Source organism: Ursus arctos, unplaced genomic scaffold, assembly GCF_023065955.2.
Source record: "Ursus arctos isolate Adak ecotype North America unplaced genomic scaffold, UrsArc2.0 scaffold_9, whole genome shotgun sequence".
Lineage (NCBI taxonomy): Eukaryota > Metazoa > Chordata > Mammalia > Carnivora > Ursidae > Ursus > Ursus arctos.
This window is the reverse complement of record NW_026623111.1, coordinates 54,543,377-54,564,628: the sequence shown is the minus strand read 5'-3', so window position 1 is coordinate 54,564,628 and position 21,252 is coordinate 54,543,377. Positions and strand designations below refer to the sequence as shown.

Here is a 21,252-nt window from a genome sequence, read left to right as displayed (position 1 = left end):
GCAGAGTCACCAGAGGGACCACTTCCGCCCCTTGAAAGTCTTGTTTCATTGGTCTTTTCACTTACCAGTCAGCAGCCAGGTGACACCCACTAGCAAGTTTAAAAGCTAAATTTAGGTTTGTTTTCTCAAAGATGCCATTGAGAACAAGGAACCAAGCTGATAGCTAAAGCAAAGGAATAGCCAGTGGGAATTTGTAGTAGAAAAGTCTAGAAGAGCTTAAAGGATAGTGACTAGTGTTCATAGGATATTAATCTCTACAGAGTTTTAGTCTGAAGCTTTTGGCGTTATCTGTGTACAATGAATGGGGGAAGAAATGAGCATGTTCAGAGTAACTCAAAATAATAATTGCTAGCCATTATTATTAACCAGGTGCACTGCTCATTTAATACTCAAAACACTATGAATTAAGTTCTATGATTATCTCCTTTTCACACACGAGGAAACTAGAGCACAGAGAGGTTAAGTATCTTTGCCAAGGTTGCACTGCTGATAGGAGCTGTGATTCAAACTCAATCTGGCTGGAATACATGTTCCTAACCACTGCCTTCCCAGGAGAATTACATCACAAGTGCCCCTTCTGAAAAGGCAAACTTTAAGTTTTCAATTATTTTTTTAATATAAAGAGACTTTGTTTCAGACCTAGAGAAAAGTACTTCCTCCTACTTATATAAGATAAAAACAAAAAAAACAAAAAAAAAAACAGAGAAGAGGGTGAAAGAGACAGTACAGCTCTTTTGTGTTGTGTTAACAGAGACAGCATCTGCGTCATTTCACACACATTCCAAAGACCCTCTTCTCCCCCACCTTACTCATTCATTTGGGAGATAACGCACATGGCATATAGAGAATAAACAAATCTTACTTTATGACTGCAGACTTAAGAGTTTTGCCTGAAAACATTTAAAAATCAAGAAAAAATAGAAATGCACTAAGAAGGATGAGGTCAGGTCGAGGGAGGACAGAGGGGTGTGCACTGGGAAAAGGGGAAGTCAGATGACAAAACCCCAAATAATCTTGGCTCTTATGAAAAGGTACTCTGTTCATTTATCCGGAAGCACCAAACAAAAGCAGCTCCCCATTTCTCTGTTTCAGTTTCCTGAATATAACTGGATCACCAACTGGCATCCATTGTTCCCGGCTCACAGAACAATGTTCACTAGCATAAATCCATCAGTTCTGGTACATATCCAAAGAGCTAAAAAAAGAACACCACAAGACTGAGTGAGTGTCTATATGTACATACCTTGCAGTATGATTCCACAACAGGCGAGTCATACGTGTGAGAAGCACTTAGCACCCCCAAGCACTGACGCATGCTCCAGCTTGTCAAGAAGTACTTTACACATCAGACCAACAGGCTGAACAGGATATTCTGTTTGTAGCTCTGTTTCTTAACATTTTACACATCTTCAGAGTCTCTGCACTCACAAAGCAGCCTGTGATTCCCCCACAAACATCCCGGGACACTAACAAAATGAGAAGTTCGGAGGTCAACACCATCTGTGGTGGGAAGTTGTGGTGTGTTTCTAGGGCCTATCTCATCAAAGACCACCTTCCCACCCACTTTCTGGGCAACCCTCAGAGGATGGCAGCTGCTGACTTAAAAAAAAAAAAAAAAAGTGCACGGTGGAGGAGGCAGAAAGGATTATTTTTAAGAAAGAGCACAATCTAACTTTTCTCTCCACCACCCACTCCACACCACCTCCTCATTCCCTTGTCTCTCCTCCTGCTTGCTCTTCCATTTCACTCTTCTTCCCCAGCCTCTCTCCCCGTTGTGAACGGGGAGAAGTGAACCACACCTTCTCGCACGCGTTTCCTTCTCTGTGTCCCAAGCTGGGTCGCGGGTTCGACACCGCACGAGGAAGAGCAGCTGTGTAAGGACTCGCAGCTGCCGCCAAGCTCGGAGGAACAAATCTAGCTCCTCCTCAAGGCTCCAGATGTGTGGCAACCAACACACGCGTTCACTTTTTAGAAGCCCTGCCTTGACAGGAGAGCCATGAAGAAAAGCAGCAGCATCTCTGTTATGAGCCAAATGAACCTGTTAATTATGTCATCTTCCTGATGTGCCTAAATACTGGAAGATACGTGGCTTAGTTCTTCTTCTAAATGCTCTTAATTATTCAATTCTGTGCCTCTTTAATACGGCTTCTGGAGCTGAGCTGCCTAAATTCTGTGTGGAATAGTCAGCATTTTTAAGCGTACATGATGAATCCATGTGCCCTGTGGATGAATTTCTTCCATCAGCTGTGGGCGACAACCAACTCAACACACTCGGGAGTCATCTACACAAACCAAAATACCACTTTAGCAATAGTTAAAATAATGAGGCACTTTCCAAAGTGGAATAATTAAAAGTTAGGACCAGATTTTATGTGGCGAGGGAAGGCGGCAGAGCAGGGAAATATAAAGATGATGTGCAAAGATTAAAAACAAGAAAATCAGCTAGATCTTTATCAATTAAAGTGAAATAGACCAATAAAAGCAACATTTATGTCTTCCCCTGTAGTAATCCATTCACTCAATTACTCTTCAATAAGCATTTATTAGGCACATACTACGTGCCAGGCACTGTGCTAAGTGCCAGAAATAACATAGTGAACAAGACAAATCTGATCCTATCACTCGCTGAGCTAACAATCTAGCATCAGCACAAGACAAAACTGCAGGCTCACAAAATCACAAGTTGAAGCATATAGTATGAAGGAAAGAAAGAGCTAAGAAAGAATGACACTAGAGAAGCTACATTAGGTAGAGTAATAGGAAAAGGCCTGTCTCCACAACATTTGAAAGCTAGAACATGGGACACCTGGGTGGCTCAGTCAGTTAACCGTCTGCCTTGGGCTCAGGTCATGATCCCAGGGTCCTAGGATCAAGTTCCACATGGGGCTCCTTGCTCAGTGGGGAGCCTGCTTCTCCCTCTGCCTGCTACTCCCCCTGCTTGTGCTCTCCCTCTCTCTGATAAATACACCTTAAAAAAAAAAAAAAAGCTAGAACATAAAGAAAAGCTAACCAGGACAAGAATGGGGTGACCATTCCAGGAAGACAGGACTACATGTGCAACAGCCCTAAGGCAGAAAGGGTTTGGGCACCAAGGAATTAAAAAATCAGTGCGGCTGAAGTAAAGCGAGCAAGACGAGAATGACACATAGCAGGACTGGTGAGACACTGTGCGCCATGATGCCCGATCAAGATTTTATTCTAAGGACAACAGGAAATTTTCAGCGGAGGAAGGGCATAACCCAATTTACACTTTATGATGATCATTGTTGCCTCTGGGTGGAAAAAGACTTGAAACATAGAGCTTTTGCAATTGTCTAAGCAAGAGATTCCCTGGACCAGAATGTGGCAGCAAAACTGAAAAGGAGTAGACAGATTCAGATATATTTTAGAAGTAGAACCCAAAAAGTCATTGAAGAATTGTATATGAGGGTGAAACAAGGAAAGAATCAGAGATGACTCTCAAGTTACTCTATTTATATACAGGGTTTTTCCAGAAGTTACAAGCATCACCTGATATAATGTCCGGCTCATGCAGGAATCTGATCTATGGGACATGGAGTGCTTGCATGCGCATAAGGAACTCACACACCGTGGACCCAAGAATAACAGAAACTCTGTGTAGTTGTTCTCAAGAGACAATAATGGTATACTAGGCAGATATTTCAGTGAGTTTTCCAATCCATTTAGTCTCCATGGTATGCAGTAGATATAAATTTCTAAGAGGACCTTCATATCAAATTGGATGACCCACTGGGCACCTGAGTGGCTCAGTTGGTTAAGCATCCAACTCTTAATTTCAGTTCAGGTCATGATCTCAGGGTTGTGAGACTGAGCCCAAGAAGTGGGCTCCGTGCTGGGCATGAAGAGAGATTCTTTCTTTCCCTCTCTCTTCGCCCCTCCCCTGCAAGTGTTCTCCTTCTCTCACTCTAATAAATAAATTAATTAATTAATTAACAATGCTCTTTCAAAACAAATTGGATAACCCATGTCAAATACGTTGAGGCGTATTACAGCATAACTTGTTGACTACCAAGAAAGTAACTATAAAATGCACATTTGCAAATAATTTTCTTATGATCAGTGAACAAATGGGTCCTTGACAGCAGTCTCTCCATATGACCCCTTCAGAAACTTACTCCCCGGGAAGGAGACCTCAGAGGGTAAAGAGAATGTACTGCCTTGTTTATTTTACATGCTGCACACAAACTGCTCCCCAAATGCCACAGAAAGTAACAGCCCCCCATGGTTGCTGCATATTTAGTCTCAGCACCTTTCTGGTCTGTTCATTCCCTTTTACCTATTCGAGTGTTACTGGCATCATTTCTGCTGCGCTTCCTAAAAAGCTGGTACACAATTATCTCAAAATCCCTTGGCCCATTTGTCTAGGTGAGCACCTCTCGCCTTTTTAGTATGTATAGTGACAATGCACTCTCATTCTTACACTGCAGAATGAGAGATGACTTAGAGACAGAGGGAGGGAGAAAGGGAGAGATTTCTCTCTCTCTCTCTCTCTCTCTCTCTCTCTCTCTTTCACACACACACACACACACACACACACACACACACACACACAGGGAGAGAGCTCTGGTTTGGGCGCGGGCTTCACCAAAACAGATAGCAAATAGAGATAAACAGTAGTAATTTATTTGGGAAAGGGTGTAATCTTTTGTTCCTGCAGACTATTAACTATGACTTTTTTATCTGCGTTTCAAGGACTTTGCTTGAAACAGACCCCTTATTTTAGTCAGTATATGAAGGATTCCTTTCAGAAAGGCTTTTCCCCAACATTCTAATGAAAAGTACAGAATTCTTATCTCCTGCCTTTGGTCCTTCCTGTCTTACATTTATTCTAACATCTTTAAGTTTTAATTTTGTGGTCTATCTTCAGCCGTTCCTCCAACCTTTGCTCTCAAATCCTGTGGTCCGTCTGTACCGTTCCTCTTAGGATAGTACTTCACTAGTCCTAAGCCACCTGCTCGGTTTCAGTGGTGAGACTATTCGAGATTCACAGATTCACATCACTACACTTCACACCCTCTTTAATTTAACTCTGTAAATTCACTTTTCAACACTCCTGAGCTGTTAATTCTAATTTGGCCTCCCGTCACCTGCAACGGCTGAGCCGGACCTTTATCTGTGCCACCCATAGTGCATTTTATTGCAGGTTCCATATTTCTGCAACTGTAGCGAAAAGATGAAGAATGTACAGAGCTCTGCCAACAGGAAAAGCTGTCACTATGTAGCTCCTGTTGGGGAATCTCCCAAAATTGGCATGTGTTTCTATTGCTTCTCCCTTCTTCACATATTCATTCTCACTTCAGCCACAAAGCTCCCCGGACAGCCAGATATTCTCCACATCAAAAGAAGCAAAAGCAACATACGCATACACCTAAATACACAGTCCACCCTATCAATTGAGCTCTTGGGTGTTTGTTCTCTGAGCTCTTATTACCCTGTTCTTAATAACACTTCTATCCAATGTATGATATTTAATATTTTCAACATTTCAAGAACTGTATCACTCTACATTCTTCTCTGACACAAGATGCTTTTCCACTCTTCCTTTTCAAATCATCAACCTGGCCCAAAACCTGGTGAAATGCTATCGATAACCCCAGCCACATCATATGTAAATATAGTTCTTATCTTGACCTACTGTCTTAAAAGAATGTATTTCGAAGCAAAAGCAATCCAAAAATTTAGGTCTTCCATTTACTACTGATTACTGTAGTTAAATACCACGTATAACACTCTGCCCTATTTCACTAGCCAAAATGTAGAATACACAAGCATGCCTAAACTTTGTCAGATCTTTTCAGAATCTCACCAGATCTCCTCTTAGAACAACCTGCTAGGACAAGAAAGGAGTCCCACAGACATTATCCTTTAGAGGAGACCATCCCAGTATGATTGTGCCCCTGTAGGAAAGATCCTACAAGGTGTCTTTCTCAAGGATGTGGGAGTGAGGCGGAGAAAAGTAGCAACACCGAGAGTACTCACTGAGAGGCTTCAGGATGCTACTGCTGGATTCATCAGCGTTTTCCACATCTGATTTATCAGAGTAGTTCTCAGAGATTCTTTCTTTTTCCTTTTTTTCTTTGTGCCCTGTCTTTCTCTTGTGGCGTCTCCTTCTCCTGTAGCTCTTCGGCACGTGGACCCCAATGTAGATGGTATGGTGGCCTAAGAAGGTACACAGATCATCAGTCATTTCAAAGCACATTCTCTCCTGCATATAAATTTCACAGGCTCTGCAGGTCAAAAGAAAATGTCTATGAATTCATTACCATTTTATATTTGACAAATAAACTAGAAAAATAAAAATCTCTCCCCAATTTTCAGTTCACTAGAGTATAACTCGATCTGTTGGCTGGTGCTAGGATTCTGCGAGGGTGTACTCCAGTTCTATTCAGATAGACTCCTTTTAAAAGTTTAGGGAAACCAAAAACTACCAAGCCAGAAATCAGGAATCCTTGATTCTGGTCATACCTCCGTCATCAGTTAGGTATTTGACCTTGAACATGTCCCTTAACCATTCTGGTCCTCAATCTCGTCATTTGTCTAACAAGAGGCTTACATTGGGTGATCTCTGGAGACCTTTCCAGTTCTGACCTTCCTGAGTCTGTGACTATACTGAACGGGGTTCTGGAAAAGGAGGTCTGGGAGCAGCAAAAAATAAAGATCTAACTCAAAGTTCAAGAAGTCATTCTGCTGGGGATAAGCTTTTGCATTAAAACTTTTTTTTTTCTTTTTTTTCTTTTTTTTTTTTTTTTTTTTTTTTACCAAATCAGCAGAATAGAGACTTAGAACTGGGACAAATTGAGAAAAAATAAGACATACTTGGAGAGAAGATTTTAGAAATACTCAAATGTTCACACTAGGAAACAGCTAAAATGAATGTCAGTTACAGTGCCATTCTCATTTTTCTTTTTTCGTTTCCAAAAGTTTCTAAAAACTGGTTGTTGCAATGATAAAAATAAACCCAGCCCAGCAAAAATTGCCTTGAAGAGAAGGGCATGAGGAAAAAAGATTGTGAAATGCTTTTAGTTCTCTAGATGGAAGAAGCTGCAAAACTGACAAGTGATATTATTTTTACAAAATCTGATAAGACAGGGGGAAAAAGGAACTCAAAGTTCCACATCTTTTTTTTTTTTAATTGGGAAACTTTTACTTTCACTTTATATACAGCATAACTTCTGAATGTGGGAACCACCATCTCAGAAGTAATGTGAAAACTTTTTTTTGAACTGCAAATTAGATTAGATTACCTCATCTTTCCCACTTCCTATTCTATTCTGGAATTGTTCCTTGATGACCACTTTACGATGCCACAGAAAATCTCACACACCTAACATGCAGTATGTCTACTACAAACTGCTGTGAGTTACTTTCCACAGTAACTCATCAGGCATATCTAAAAACACTGTAATTCACAGGGGTGTTCCCTTATGTTGGAAGGATTAAAACAATTATATGCTCCTTTGGGAGAGAGCTTCCAACTAAGGAATGCAGATCCCTAAGTGAATGGGTTAGCACTCCAAAAAAAATCTGGTATTTGGAATGAAGTTGGAGGCATCTATATAAAGTATGAAACTCCCCGCAACACACATAGACACACACACCAACTCAACTATTACAAAGCACAGTGAAATTCTCCTCACAGAATGAGTGCCAATGAGAAATTTATCGTGTCTAACCATTTGCAAGCAAATTGTTCTCATGGGAAAGCTATGTTATACTAGGAAATAGGAAATGTCTCAGAAACAATGTGAATTAAGAAACAGTGTCAATTGTTTCCTGTGCTCCAGTTACTGAGGGAGTCCTGCAGCTTTATCTCAAGTCACACAATATATGTAAGCAAAACCAGCCAATTTCTTTAGTAAATCCAACACTGAGAGCTTGGTTGCTTTCATTTAGGAATTAGGAAAACATCATGAAAAGAATTAAAAAGTTAGAAAATTTTAAAACCTGTCACATTAAATATTTTCTTATTAAATAATGGCAACTAAGCAAAAAAAAAAAGGCAGTTAAGCTACATTAGTCATACTGACATTACACAGAAAGATTTTTTTAATGTATTTACCCACAGTGTCTTTGATAAGTCATTTAAAAGATAGTTTATATGGGCTGATAGGATTTTAAGGTAAGATTTCTGACTATAAACTGTTGTTGTTGTCAACCCATCCAAAGAGGCTGATTCAGAGACTGAGCTTTCCAAGCCCATGGAGAGGAATATACCTTACCTCTGGGACCTAACTGGAGTTACAAAACCGCAAAAATGGTGCCATTTTATTCACACCATGATCACATGTTTTCCCAGGACTCCCCACCCACTCCCCCCACCACCTTATGAAGGAGATTCAGCTTATCCCCATCTCCTCTAGCTCCTGCCTCAGGTGCTCCCCACACACATACTCTTCACTCACTTTATTTTTTTTATAATAATATTTTTTTATTATGTTAGTCACCATACAGTACATCCCTAGTTTTTGATGTAAAGTTCCATGATTCATTACTTGCGTATAACACCCAGCGCACCATGCAATACGTGCCCTCCTTAATACCCATCACCAGCCTATCCCATTCCCCCACCCCCCTCCCTTCTGAAGCCCTCAGTTTGTTTCCCAGAATCCACAGTCTCTCATGGTTCATTCCCCCTTCTGTTTACTCCCCTTTCCTCTTCCCTTTCTTCTCCTCCCTTCACTCACTTTAATACACATTTTCACACAGGTAGGAAAGCTTTCGGATATGATGATGCTCTCTGGAGCCCAGATACCAAGCAGAATTGTGGTTCCTTGCAAGACATCCCAAATTTCAGACACTTTTTATCAGCTTTATTGAGGTAAAATTTACATGCATAAAATTCACTCATTTTATGGGTACAATTCAATGATTTTTAGTATATTTACAGAGTTCTGCAACCATCACCTTATCAATTTTAGAATATTTCCACCAATCCAAAAAGATCCCTCATGCACATGGGCAGTAGTGCACTCTCTATTTCCACTCCCATCCCACACGACCACTCTTAATACTCTCAGTGATGGCCTCTGGAAGCTACAATTCTCTGGTAACCACGTAGCTGTGAACCTTTTTGTGGGCATCCTTACAGCACAGAACAGAATATTCCCTGAGTAAAGAAGATATTGATTTCCAAGAGCTGCCAGAGGAAATCATGACACTGGGCAAAACTCAAAGCATCCTCCTTTTCTTCTCACACATTACTGGTAACTCAATTTTCCTTTTCCGTCTTGGGTTCAGGGAGAAGAGAAAGAGCATGGTCCTGCAGTTAAATAAACCTTTAAGAACTCAGGGACGGTGCTTGGGTTTCATCAATTACTTCTCAGTCCCTGTCCACTTCAGCTTCTCCGCCCACGGGAGGAAAGCAAGACACCCTCACTCTGGAGAGTGAGGGGAAGGCATGCTTTCTCAAGGTGATGACCAAATATTTCATAAGCTGTACATGCCAAGTAACAAAAATACCAGAAGTAAAATGAGCTCAAATGTAAGATTCTTGATGCTCCCACAGAATATTTGTCCTCAGGAAGCAGAATTCCTGATGAAAATATACTATTGTTGATAAGACTCTCATACGTGGATTTCAATATTTATTTTCAATAAAATATCTTAACCTGTCTCAGAGATATGTCAGGAAGATTGATGGCTATTTTTAAAATTGCAACTCATAAAAATGACAGCAAGCACTTAGGAAATCTACAAAGGTTGAAGGTGTAGTATTATTTTACATATAAAAAATAAAAAATGAGAAACTTGACAGACAAGCTTTCCAATCCAGCAAGAGTCTATAAACCATAGATGCAAAAAGAATCAGGGACAGTTACCTGCTTAACTTGAAAGAGAAATATATATATAATAAAATAAACCTCTGTGCTAGAAATGTCACCAAAACCTGCTTCCAAAGTTTCACCAAAAACATCTTCCTAAGAAGCAGCAGCTATAATTCATAAGAAGAGGTGATTATTTCAATTACATTCAAATAGAAAAAAATTTTAGGGTGATTGCTTTAAATATTAAAATAAAGTTTGCATTTTTGCTACTAAAATTGTATAAAGTAAAACTACTAGAATCTCCATTTGACAGTGTTCATTTAGGTGTGAGTCAAAGGGCATTCAGTTCTTGATTTGGCAATGGTCTCAGTATCATGTGTTCAAATAAATACCCTGCATGCCTTTCTCTGACAGATGGTGTAAGTTCCCAACAAACTCTAAATGTCTTGGGAATATCTCATAATCCATGCCACAGCCAATACTACTGGGAAGAAAACATGGCTTTCCTAGTTATCTCTGAATGTCAGAAATTATCACTGGGTGATGCTTGCATCTTCCCATCCTCACCTGCTCCACGTCAGCTGAAAGCAGAAGTACTGTGATGCTATCATGGACAATTCTTTCAATTCCTGAGATATTTCTAAATTCAGGTCATTGAAAGTTGCTATCATGTTTTCAGACCAAAGGAGAACTCTTACACTTAATAACTCTGTAGTCATTTGAGTTAAAGAGGCTTTCAGACACTACCAAAGATGATTTAGAATTTTGTAGGATTAAACCCATCAAACCAAAAGAGGTTTTTACACCAGCCAAACTCAAAATTCTATAAAGGACTGGGTAGTTAAACACCATATGCCTCTATATGCAAGATAGATCTATTAGCTCCTTTAGGAAACGTATTACTGTGTTTACTGTACATACGAATGATAGCAACAATTTGTTGGATATTTACAAATGTGCCAGGTTCTGGTTAGGTCTCTTATATCTATTACCTCGTGAAATCATCACAACTGTACAAATTAAATACATTATCCTAATTGTACAGGCAAAGAAACTAAGGTTCAGGGAATTCACGGATACTGTCGCCAGCTAACTCATTAAATCCCAGAGGAGAAATAGCTCGCAGGTGTCAATATCAAGAACAGTGAGTGTTTCATCACTGCTTTAGTGGTGGTTTGTTAGTTTGGCTTTTTCTTGCGGGGGGGGGGGGGGAGTACTTATACTATAGAGTATACAGTGTTTATATGCTCAGTCTTATAACTGATTACACTTCCTTCCTTGTGTTGGCTGCTAGAAACACGAGACAAATCTCAAGCCAAAGAGTGGCGGGAAGGCAGAGTTTTGCGACATGCATTTATACACTAACCCCACTCTTCCGCTTTTCAACTATTATTTTCCCTTCACACTAAACCGTTTTTGGAATAAGGCAGCATATAAATATATTTTAAAAGCTGAGATGTCAGTACTGAGGGGAGAGGTTGGGGATGGCTGAGTGTGGCTGTGGGGGAGGGTAGATTTCTAGGCAAAGGTTTAGACCTATAGATTTAGATCTATCTAAAGGATCACCAGAGGACAGGTAAAATCTTTGCCATCTCCATCCTCTTACACACATCTCTAATTAAACATTGAGGGATGTCCCAAATTTGATTTTATCCACATTGTTGCTCCTCCTATAATTAACTGAATTTCTGTTTTCTCCAGTTCAAAGATTCCACAATGCTTGGCACTTTATATCATCCTTCTAGAACTAATCAGCAATATTCCCAAAATATAAGTCCAATACTGTTTTCCCTGACTTAGCTAAAGGAAGCTGATTTTATGCCAAGATGCCTAAAACATGTTGTATCTATTGCCAAGAAGGATGTAAGGGAGGGAAGCAAAATTAAGAGATATTTATTATTTCTATTTTAATTATGAAAAGAAAAATGCAGAAGAGGAGGCAGAGCCGCTGGATGAGTGACAGATTATAAAAAGATGCCACAGACTTTACTTCTTAAACGAAAACAAATGTCAAAGATTTTTGAGAAGTACAGGAACAAGAACCTTAAACAGAATCATAGTATCAAGTCCAGATGCCACAGAAGCTGTGGGTTTGACACTTTGCTGGAGGGGAGGTGGGCGGGGGGGAGGGTTGGTGGGGGCCTAAATAAATGATGGGCCTGAAGGAGGGCACTTGTCAGGATGAGCACTGGGTGTTATATGTAAGTGATGAACCACTAAATTCTACTCCTAAAAACCAATACTACACTATATGTTAACTAACCTGAAATTTAAATAAAATCTTGGAAGAATAAAATGAAGTTGTTATATATTCTTTAAAAAAAATAAGAAACAGATCAGTACATATAATCTGAAAACCTTAATAAATGAAATACAAATAATTTGTTAGCTTATTACTCACAAACATATGAGTGTCCATAAGCACCTCTAATAAGATATAATCCAAGTAACATTGCTATAATTTACTGGGGCATAAATACCAGCTCATGGAAAGAAAATCCCCTTCAAAAGGCATGGTGTAATTTTGCAGTTTAAGAGGAGGGAAGTCAAACCTTGATGAAATGTTTGCAGGAGGGTCTACATTTCAAATATATACCACTACACAAGACAAGGGCTGATTTTGGGTAGGGGTCACTTTTCACACACACACAAAATAATGCATATGTTTATTAATAGAAAGTTATATATTACTTATGTAATTTATTTATAAATAATTTAGAATGCTGATGAGTAATCTCTTTTAATATTAATGCTACCAATTACACTTAAGATTAGGCTTGCAAGCAAATAAAGAGTCCAAGTGATGAAAAACAGGGAAATACTTTTCTTCCCACTGAACTGCATGGGAATTTTGTCCACTGAAAGCCTCAAAGAAATCCTTAAGGCAACCTGAGGTTCCCCAAGCAAGACTGATAAGAAATCTCAGCTTGTTATCTGCTGTTTACTAAGTACAGTGCTTTTAATATTTAATATTTGATGATGATGATGAAGATGATAACAATCTCTAGGCAGAAACAAACAGCTACAGAAAAAACATCTTTTTTTTTTTTTTAAAGATTTTATTTATTTATTTGACAGAGAGAGACAGCCAGAGAGAGAGGGAACACAAGCAGGGGGAGTGGGAGAGGAAGAAGCAGGCTCCTAGCGGAGGAGCCCGATGTGGGGCTCGATCCCAGAACGCCGGGACCACGCCCTGAGCCGAAGGCAGACGCTTAACCGCTGTGCCACCCAGGCGCCCCTAGAAAAAACATCTTGAAAGGGAGTCAAGCTTATGGTTACTCAGCTAACCTCCTGTCCTTTAGTTCAGTAAACTTCTCCACCTGTCTTTTAAGTGCTCATTTCTAGCAAAGTTCTAATTATAGTCTTTAGGTAAAGAGAAGGATTTGAAGACCACACGCTGAAGTTAAGATTCCATGATAGTTACCATTACTGATAGCTAATAAGAGGCAAAAACAGACCAGCATGATAAAAAGTTTGAATCAGTGAATATTTTTAAAGAAATATAACTTTAATATATTCAGTGGTCACCAATAATTTGAAAATATCTATGTTAAAACAACCAATTAAATGTAGTACAGAACCTACCTTAATGAATAAACAGGACTAAAAGTCATCTTATTTTTCACAAAGTGCAGTTCCTGAAGTGCTTCACAATCTCTAAAAAGTTGACTCTCCAATGTAATTTTAACTTTGCTTAGCAAAATCTCTTTTCTATTCATCTGTAGACATAAACTATAATCTATATGTGTATCTATATTCTCTATATTTATATCTACTAGATATAGGTATATACAGATATAGAGAGATATCTGTATATTCTCCATACATAGGAAGATGCACTGAGAGAGAGAGAGAGGTCATTTTTATGCACAGTCCAAATCAAACCATGTCAATAAAGCATCTCCTGCCATGTATGGTACACAAAGGTGCCACACAAGGGTTGATCCTCCTTCTTCCTTCCCTTTCCAGGGGTGAAAATATAGAGCACGATTGCTCCTTATTTCTACCACCCTTGAGCCCTGATAACAACCTGTGAAGCCCCCCACTCTCTAGCAAAGGCATTCATGAGGACAGAAGAGCCAGCTTTAAACCAAGTCCACCTTGCCCCTCAGTGGGCTGCTTTAGTCATTATACAGGGCTTAAATCTTGAACACAGACAACACCTTCCATAACCTCAATCTTCCCTCACCCTGCCCAGAAACACGTGCCCAGCAATCTCCACCCTGTTCTGGGTACAGTTTTACCCAAAGCCTTCATGAAGTGCCAAGCCCCAGGGGCTATTGTCCTTTGATTTGACTGAGCAGAGTAGATTGCAACCAAAAGACCTGGGAAGGCTAGCGCCAGGCAGGGCAGTGCTAAGAGTGAGGAAGAACCACCCAACAGGAAGAGATGACCCCTCCACTCATCCTGACACCCCAGAACCCAAAAAGACCTGGTGAATTTTAATGTGTACTACACATGCTGTCAGACAAAATCCACCTGTGATCCAAACACTGAGAACTGACAGTTTCCATTATTTCTCTTGCGGTCACCATTTGCACAACTGAATGGGAAGCAGGTTTGGAAGAGAGAAAACAATGGCTAATCCAATGGTCATTGATAACTGGATTTGCAATTGCAGCCAGAGAGGCAGCTGAGAGAGACACATAAATGCACACATTCACACTCTCATCCTACCCACATTGTCCATCTCCAACTCTATTATGGCTTCCCTTTTCGCACTGGCCTAAGCCCTGGCTGGGCAATAGGAAGAATAGTCTTTAGTTGCTATAGACAGATAATCCACCATATAGTTAATGCACTCATGGCTAATCAGGTATCAAATATTTAATATTAGTTCCCATACTTCTCTCCTCTTACATACCTATACATACGTAAATGAGATATGGATAATGCCACAGTACTAAAACAATGACCAACCCTGAGAGACTTAAATTAGCCTAAATAAGACCAATCCCAGAATCTCCATGGCTATGGTTTTTCACATGCCCAGAAAAGAGGACAACATTCACTGACACAGCAGCACATAATCATACTTTCAGAGTTGAAATGACCTTAAACATTACATGGTTCAACCTCTTCACTTACTGGTGAGCCAACCGAAGCCAAATAGCCAGCTAATAATGTAAAGACTGGGATTCTTGGTGCTCCTGGATATGTAAGGTTTCCTTTCCGCTTTCCCAGTACCATGGTGCCAGCCCACTACCACCATCCCTCCCATCTTCCACTGTCTGCAAAACACGGAAGAAGAAAAAAAAAATAGCCTTTCAAGTAAGTAATTACCTGGAAGGAAAAAAAGGCCCCTCAAGAATTCTCTGAAAATGTTTCTCTCTTACAATCATAGAATGACAAGTTTAAAGATTTATTTATTTAATTGAGAGAGAGAGAGCGTGCGCAAGCGCCCATGGGCGCACATGTTGGGGAAGGGGCAGAGGGAAAGAATCTCCAGCAGACTCCCTGCTGAGTGCAGAGCGGGACTGGGGTGTTGGGGGCAGGGGCTTGATCTCATGACCCTGAGATCATGACCTGAGCCCAAACCAAGAGTTAGACACTCAACTAACTGCACCACCCAGGCACCCCTAGAATAAGAAGTTGATCACCACTGATCACTGGGAGAAACAGTAAACAAACTTTCAGTCTTCCCGTCTATGTTCTCCATTACTTAACCAATTAAAATATTTTAGAATGGTTATAGAATTTTTAGGGCTAAAAAGGATCTTAGAGAAACTACAGCTCAACATTCTCACCTTACAGACGAGCAGAGGAGCCTGGAGAGGTTAAAGTGATTTGCTTGTGGCAACACTAACAGGAACTGGAACAACAAGGACAAGGACCCAGACTTTCTCAGGACAGTGCTCATCCCAAAAATGAAGAGCTTATGAACAGGTGAGGCCAGCCAGGCTGTTTTCTTCTTCCTCTCGCCTTTTCATAAGCTCTTCCAACACCTTTCATTCTCTTCTGCTCAGTTCTTCCCACTTCCTGTTCTTCCAGGTGCTCCTTCCAGTTCTCATCCATCTATCTCTCTTTCCAAGTTCCTTTCTGGCTCCAGAGGGAACAGACTTCAAGCCTCCACAAAATGGCACATGAATTCCCAAATTGCTCATAGCAGAAATCCAGAAGCAATCACTCCCATTTGTCCTTCTGTCCATCAGCAGATCCTCACAATTCAACCCATTTGTTTCCACCTCTTTTGTCCCCACTCTAGTCTGACCCAAAATCATCTCTTAGTCGAATCCTAGCAACAGTCTCCCGACTTTAATCTTTGTCCTTCTGGAATGCTTTCTCCATGTATCAGCCAAAGGGATGTTCTTTAAAATGGAAAATTTGGTCACTTTCCTGCTTAAAACCCTTCTGCAATGGTTCCCCAGTGCACACTCAATACAATTCTATATCTTTAGCATAGCATAAAAGGCCATGAATTAACAGGGTCCTTTCCACCTCAGGCCACTTCCACCCTGTTCACCTGGTCCAGCCATATCATTCTCATTTCCACTTCTCAAATAGGCCTACCTCCTTCTCACCTTGGGGTCTTTACACACGTGCGCCCATGATGCTCCCATTATCCTTTCATCCTTTAGCGTTCAACTTAATGTCACTCTATGGGAAATATATACCTCTGTATATATTTCCACTCACCCATGTACATGATACATTCTCTAAATCATCATATCAACCAACCTCGTCTTTAAATAATGACTGGCTTATTTGACTGAACATTAATTGTGACTTTAATTAGAATATGTTATCATGTTCAAGGATACATATGAGCCTGGAAAAGCAACATATTAGAGTTTGTATTTGCAACTGTTCTTAACATTTTGATAAGCTTAAAGCAAAACAAAAACAAAAACAAAACACTATTCATCCGTTAAAGTTAATAAGAAGAGTTAACATAGATACTAATCCACTAATTTATTGATTACCAGACATCAGTATTAGCTTTAGTCTGAACGCATTCTGCAATCACAGCAACCACTGGCAAGAAAGTGGCAACCACTGGTAATAAATTAAAGGCAGGGAATATAGCCAAGGGAGATAGTATCTTAAATTTATAGGGTTCAACCTGGAGATTTCAAATTAGTTTACTTATACTCTTAGCAAAACTAAGAGATAGGGAGGCACAAACGCTATTTCTTTGTAGAACAAACTGATATTAAGAAATTAAGTAATTTGTCAATGGCTTACTGCCAATATCGAAGTATTTTTCAGCTATTATCCAAGAATCCTCAGAGCATCTCTGATAGCTCGAAAAGAAGATAGATTACTAACTGCACTTTGCATAAAGGAAATATAACCACATAAGCATTAGTGGCCTCATGTCACCCACAAAGATAGGGCAGAGCCAGAAATAGAAATAGGTTCTAAGACTCCTGGTTCTCCGCTACGTTCTCTAACCCACAGCACAGACTGAATAAAAGTACCTGAACAATCAGATACTGATCTAATTTTCCAAATACACGTATCCATTGGATTCGATTATGAGCTTTCACTCTACATCCAAGACATTTTCTCTATTTTTCAGCAGGGATAGAATTGCTTGTTGAAAATTGAATAATCAGCTGGAGGTGGGGTGGTGATTTAACTAAACTACAAATGTGCAGTTCTGGCCCTCTAAAGCTGATATGTTGGCCAATATTATTAAAATTCAAAAGCTACTTTTTTTTTCCAGAAGTTTTAGCCTGCTAAAAGTTATTGAGCATTCCACCATGAAAAGAGTCAGTAAAATAATGTCTCAAGAGGCTTAAGTAGGGTCTGTTCTCCTTTCAAAGTCAGTAGAGTATAAAGAAAGGTGAACACATTGGATACAGCACTGCCTTCTAATTCTAACTCCATGGAAAGGTAAAAACAATTAACAGGGTTTAAAAGCTTTTGCAGCTATTCAGAGAAGGGAGTTATTTAAGTCACCTATACTGCTGATTCAATGCATGTCACTCACCACCCTCCCTACCTTCACCTCATCCCACCTGGCAATCAGCAGCCTCAGGGGCACAGTGCTTGGAACCTCCGGTGAGCGCCTGTCACAGCAGCTTCTCACCTCAGTCCCCTAAATGCTATCAGCCGAGAAAGTAAAACAAAATTTTTAAAAAATTAAATAAAATCCCACCAGCAAGCTCACCACAGCAACAAGAGCACCTCAACTGAGCTTTATTCAGCGCTATCCTCGTTCTACTCTCTTCTCTCTCATCAGACCCAATTCTCAATTCCCCCAATGATTCTGAATCTTGTGATGACAAAAGTGGGGAAATATTTAGCTCAGGTTTATTTCTATACTATTGCATAATCTCATTTAATTGGCACCTAAATTATATAATAACCAACAAAGAACAGAATTATTCTAGTTCATGCTGGGTGGGGAGAAGGAATATATACATCTCATAGAAAATACGTTTATACACATGATAGATATAGATAGATATATAGATATAATCATGACCCCTGAATCCTCCTCATTGGTGGGAAAATACCATATACTTAAATCTGTCTTCCAGAAGAAGCAATTTTATAGGCTTCATTAGACAACGGGCACACACTTGTATTTTAACCTGTATACAATTATAGTTAATATGTCTCTTCTTGGAAAAGAAGACAATTTTACAAATTAGGGGCAATATGTATGAGAGCAGTCTAACCATGAAAATCAGATCTCACACCCAGAGCTTCAAGGGAACTGGAATGAGTCCAAAGAGAAATAGACAGCAGACCTTGGGAAACTTCACTTGACCATTCTGCTTGCCTTTTCCAATACAAGAAGCAAAAGGTATGTGTGGTTAGGAAGGCAAAGGATAACAAAGCACCCCTATTCCCAGTGCCAGGTACAGCAGCAACACAGTTTCTGGTAATTATCAAAACACTTGTATGGGAAATGGCACATTCTATTATTCCCACTTTACAGAGAGAGAAACCCAAAGTCCAAACTGCAGTTTGCTCCCTTCACTTATGCAATGATTGAGCAGATCAGGCAAAAGTTTTAAAACTTATATTCCCAAACTGATGCCTAGCCACTCGGCTTTAACAACTTGAACAACTATTTTAATTTAAAAAATGAGGTAATAAAAAATATATCAAACAATATGTGCCCAAAATAAGGATCAAACAGTATGTTTCAAAAATATAAAAAGCTTCTAAAAGATAAAAAGATAAAAAGCTTCTAAAAAGAAACTCAATCTATAGACAAAATTGCTGCAAGTGTATCATTTCAGAATTTCTGGATCCTTGTAAAACACAACCCAACCACAAAGTTCAATCTCTTATGTGGAAAAACAATGTAGAAACCTAGGACAGAAGTGTCTTCACAAGGGCTTTAGCCCATACTGTACTACTTGGGGAATTCTTTACAATTGGAAAACTCTGGGAAGGAATGTCTGATTCCAGTTTCAAACCCATGGCATTACCATCAGAGTCCCTTGAAGTTAAAGAAATCTATATGCAAATATTTAACTTCACTGATGCAGCAGGTGTCAATAGCTCCTGAGCTAAGTGTTGCCTGCTTGAGGGACTCCCGCGGCCTTTCAGCTCAGGCCATGATGAAAAAGCAGCAGGGCGCTGAGAAATGTCTGTATGGGCACAACCTGCTCTGGGAAACCCAATGTGCTGTTCAAGCATCAACCCTTACACACCTCACCACATTTCTTTAAAGCGCTCCAATGGGTGGATACAGGTTTCTTTCAAGAAGGCTTTTCCTTCAGCAATATTTGCCTGAGTGTTTCCTCTGTACACACAGTTTCTGAGCAATCAGAGTGAACAGCAGAGAAGAGGTCAGCAAAATGCAACCGGACACTTTGAGCCCGCGCTCAGAATAGCCCCAGCTCCAACTTGGCCCCTCCCTTCCCATCCGATAGGTTTTCATTCACTCCTTCTCGGCAATTACGTTTTTCACCATTGTAATTATTAACAAATGTCCACATGGCCCCACTTTTTCTTTAGAATACTACCTCCTCCAATACACAGAAATACGTCATCATGATATCCTCTAGCGAAAAATAGGGTTAAGTCATTATGATTTCATGTCTGTAAAATGTTGAGATCCTGACCTCCAAAAAGACAAACGTCACCATTTCATTAGTTTAGCCTCCATCTTCAAAAGACAGAGTAGAAGGAAAGAGAATAACACAGACATGTTTTAGGGCCCCTTTTACTTGTCAATACAGATATATAAACAACATAAATATGTCAATGATCTCTGCAAAATCAAACAGCAGGATGAGCGAGGATAGGATCTTTAGAGGCTATGTTGTCTCATTTGATTAAGAATACTAAAGGGAACCAAATTTCTGACTAAAACTTTACACAAAGACTTTAGAGGATTATATAAGGTAATTCTGCATATGCTTTACTTAGCTTATGTTATATATTCATATATTCAATTCTTCCTTTTAACAAATGTTTAGTAAACATCTACTCTGTTCCAGACCCTGTTCTACTTTATTTTTATTTCCCTAAAAATAATCCTCCCGTAAATTCCATGGATTTTTAACAATTCTCTCTCTTAATGTCCATCAGTAGACATGGGAATTTGTAAAATTATTCTTCCATTTGGACAGATGCGAGCTCACTTCCTTCTAGGCTTGGTTTTCAATGGAAGAGGAAAACCACCACGATGTATCATAATAGCTTTGAGAGCAATGATCACACTTCAGAAACGGAGACACGTTTCAGCCAATATTGTCTTGCCGTATTTTATGCTTCCTGAGTTGCTAGTTAGACTTGATGTTAAGAAAAGGCCCCTCCTCATAAAGTCAGAGTTGCCAAGTCTTGCTGGGAAGTTACCTAGCCCTGCAGAGCCAAGGCCTTATCTCAAAGGATAAGGTGGAGTTTGCTCTTTTCCCCTATTGCAAAATATGAGAATATTAAGTAATCTGTTTATATCATGCAGATCCAAAATCTTGGCTGGCTTTTTTAAGGATAAAACATCCATAGGATTTCCTGTTTAGAAAAAGCTACACGAGACTCTTTCTTCCGATCTCAACCTTGGTTCACCCAATAAAATTTGGCAATTTCCCCTAAGTGTGTTTGAAATGAAAATTTAGTGTTGTTCCTCATGGCCAGCATTTCTGGGTCATTCTGGTAATGTCAATTTGTCATCTACAGACCAATTCTGTGGAAGTGCCTGGGCTGGAGCTGGAGTCTTTTGGTATAGAAACAAGTATGAGTATCTGGTAATCCCTCCATGACTAAAATGTTAACTTTATAAAACTATACACATATACATATACATTGATATAAGATAACCAATGAGAGAACAGATATAAAAGCTTCTCTTTATTTTAAAGATTAAAATTGGCACTTGGTTGCCTTTTTTAAAGAGTATCTCTTTAAATCATTAACACAAATGCACATGAAGGAAATTATGTGAAAATGAGGTTTAGGTCTTTAAATATATCCCACATAAATTCATTATTTAAACAGAAGATGACTCCCCTTCTGACTCACTCTATTCTTAGTGAGCTTTGCAGTTAATGGTTTTCTG

The 21,252-nt window shown here is 39.6% G+C and overlaps 1 protein-coding gene across 9 annotated transcripts in view; it reads right to left on the bottom strand.

The window, feature by feature from the left end:
* SLC4A4 (solute carrier family 4 member 4) overlaps positions 1-21,252 on the bottom strand; it is a 351,418-nt gene that overhangs the window by 280,752 nt on the left and 49,414 nt on the right. For 8 of the 9 annotated variants that reach the window (XM_026510000.4, XM_048211820.2, XM_044388202.3 and 5 more), the window contains exon 3: positions 6,001-6,180. In XM_026510000.4, the coding sequence (XP_026365785.1) occupies positions 6,001-6,180 (180 nt within the window). Of the gene's footprint in view, positions 1-6,000; positions 6,181-19,402; positions 20,027-21,252 lie in introns of those variants that run through there. The other variant, XM_048211821.2, reaches the window with a different exon arrangement.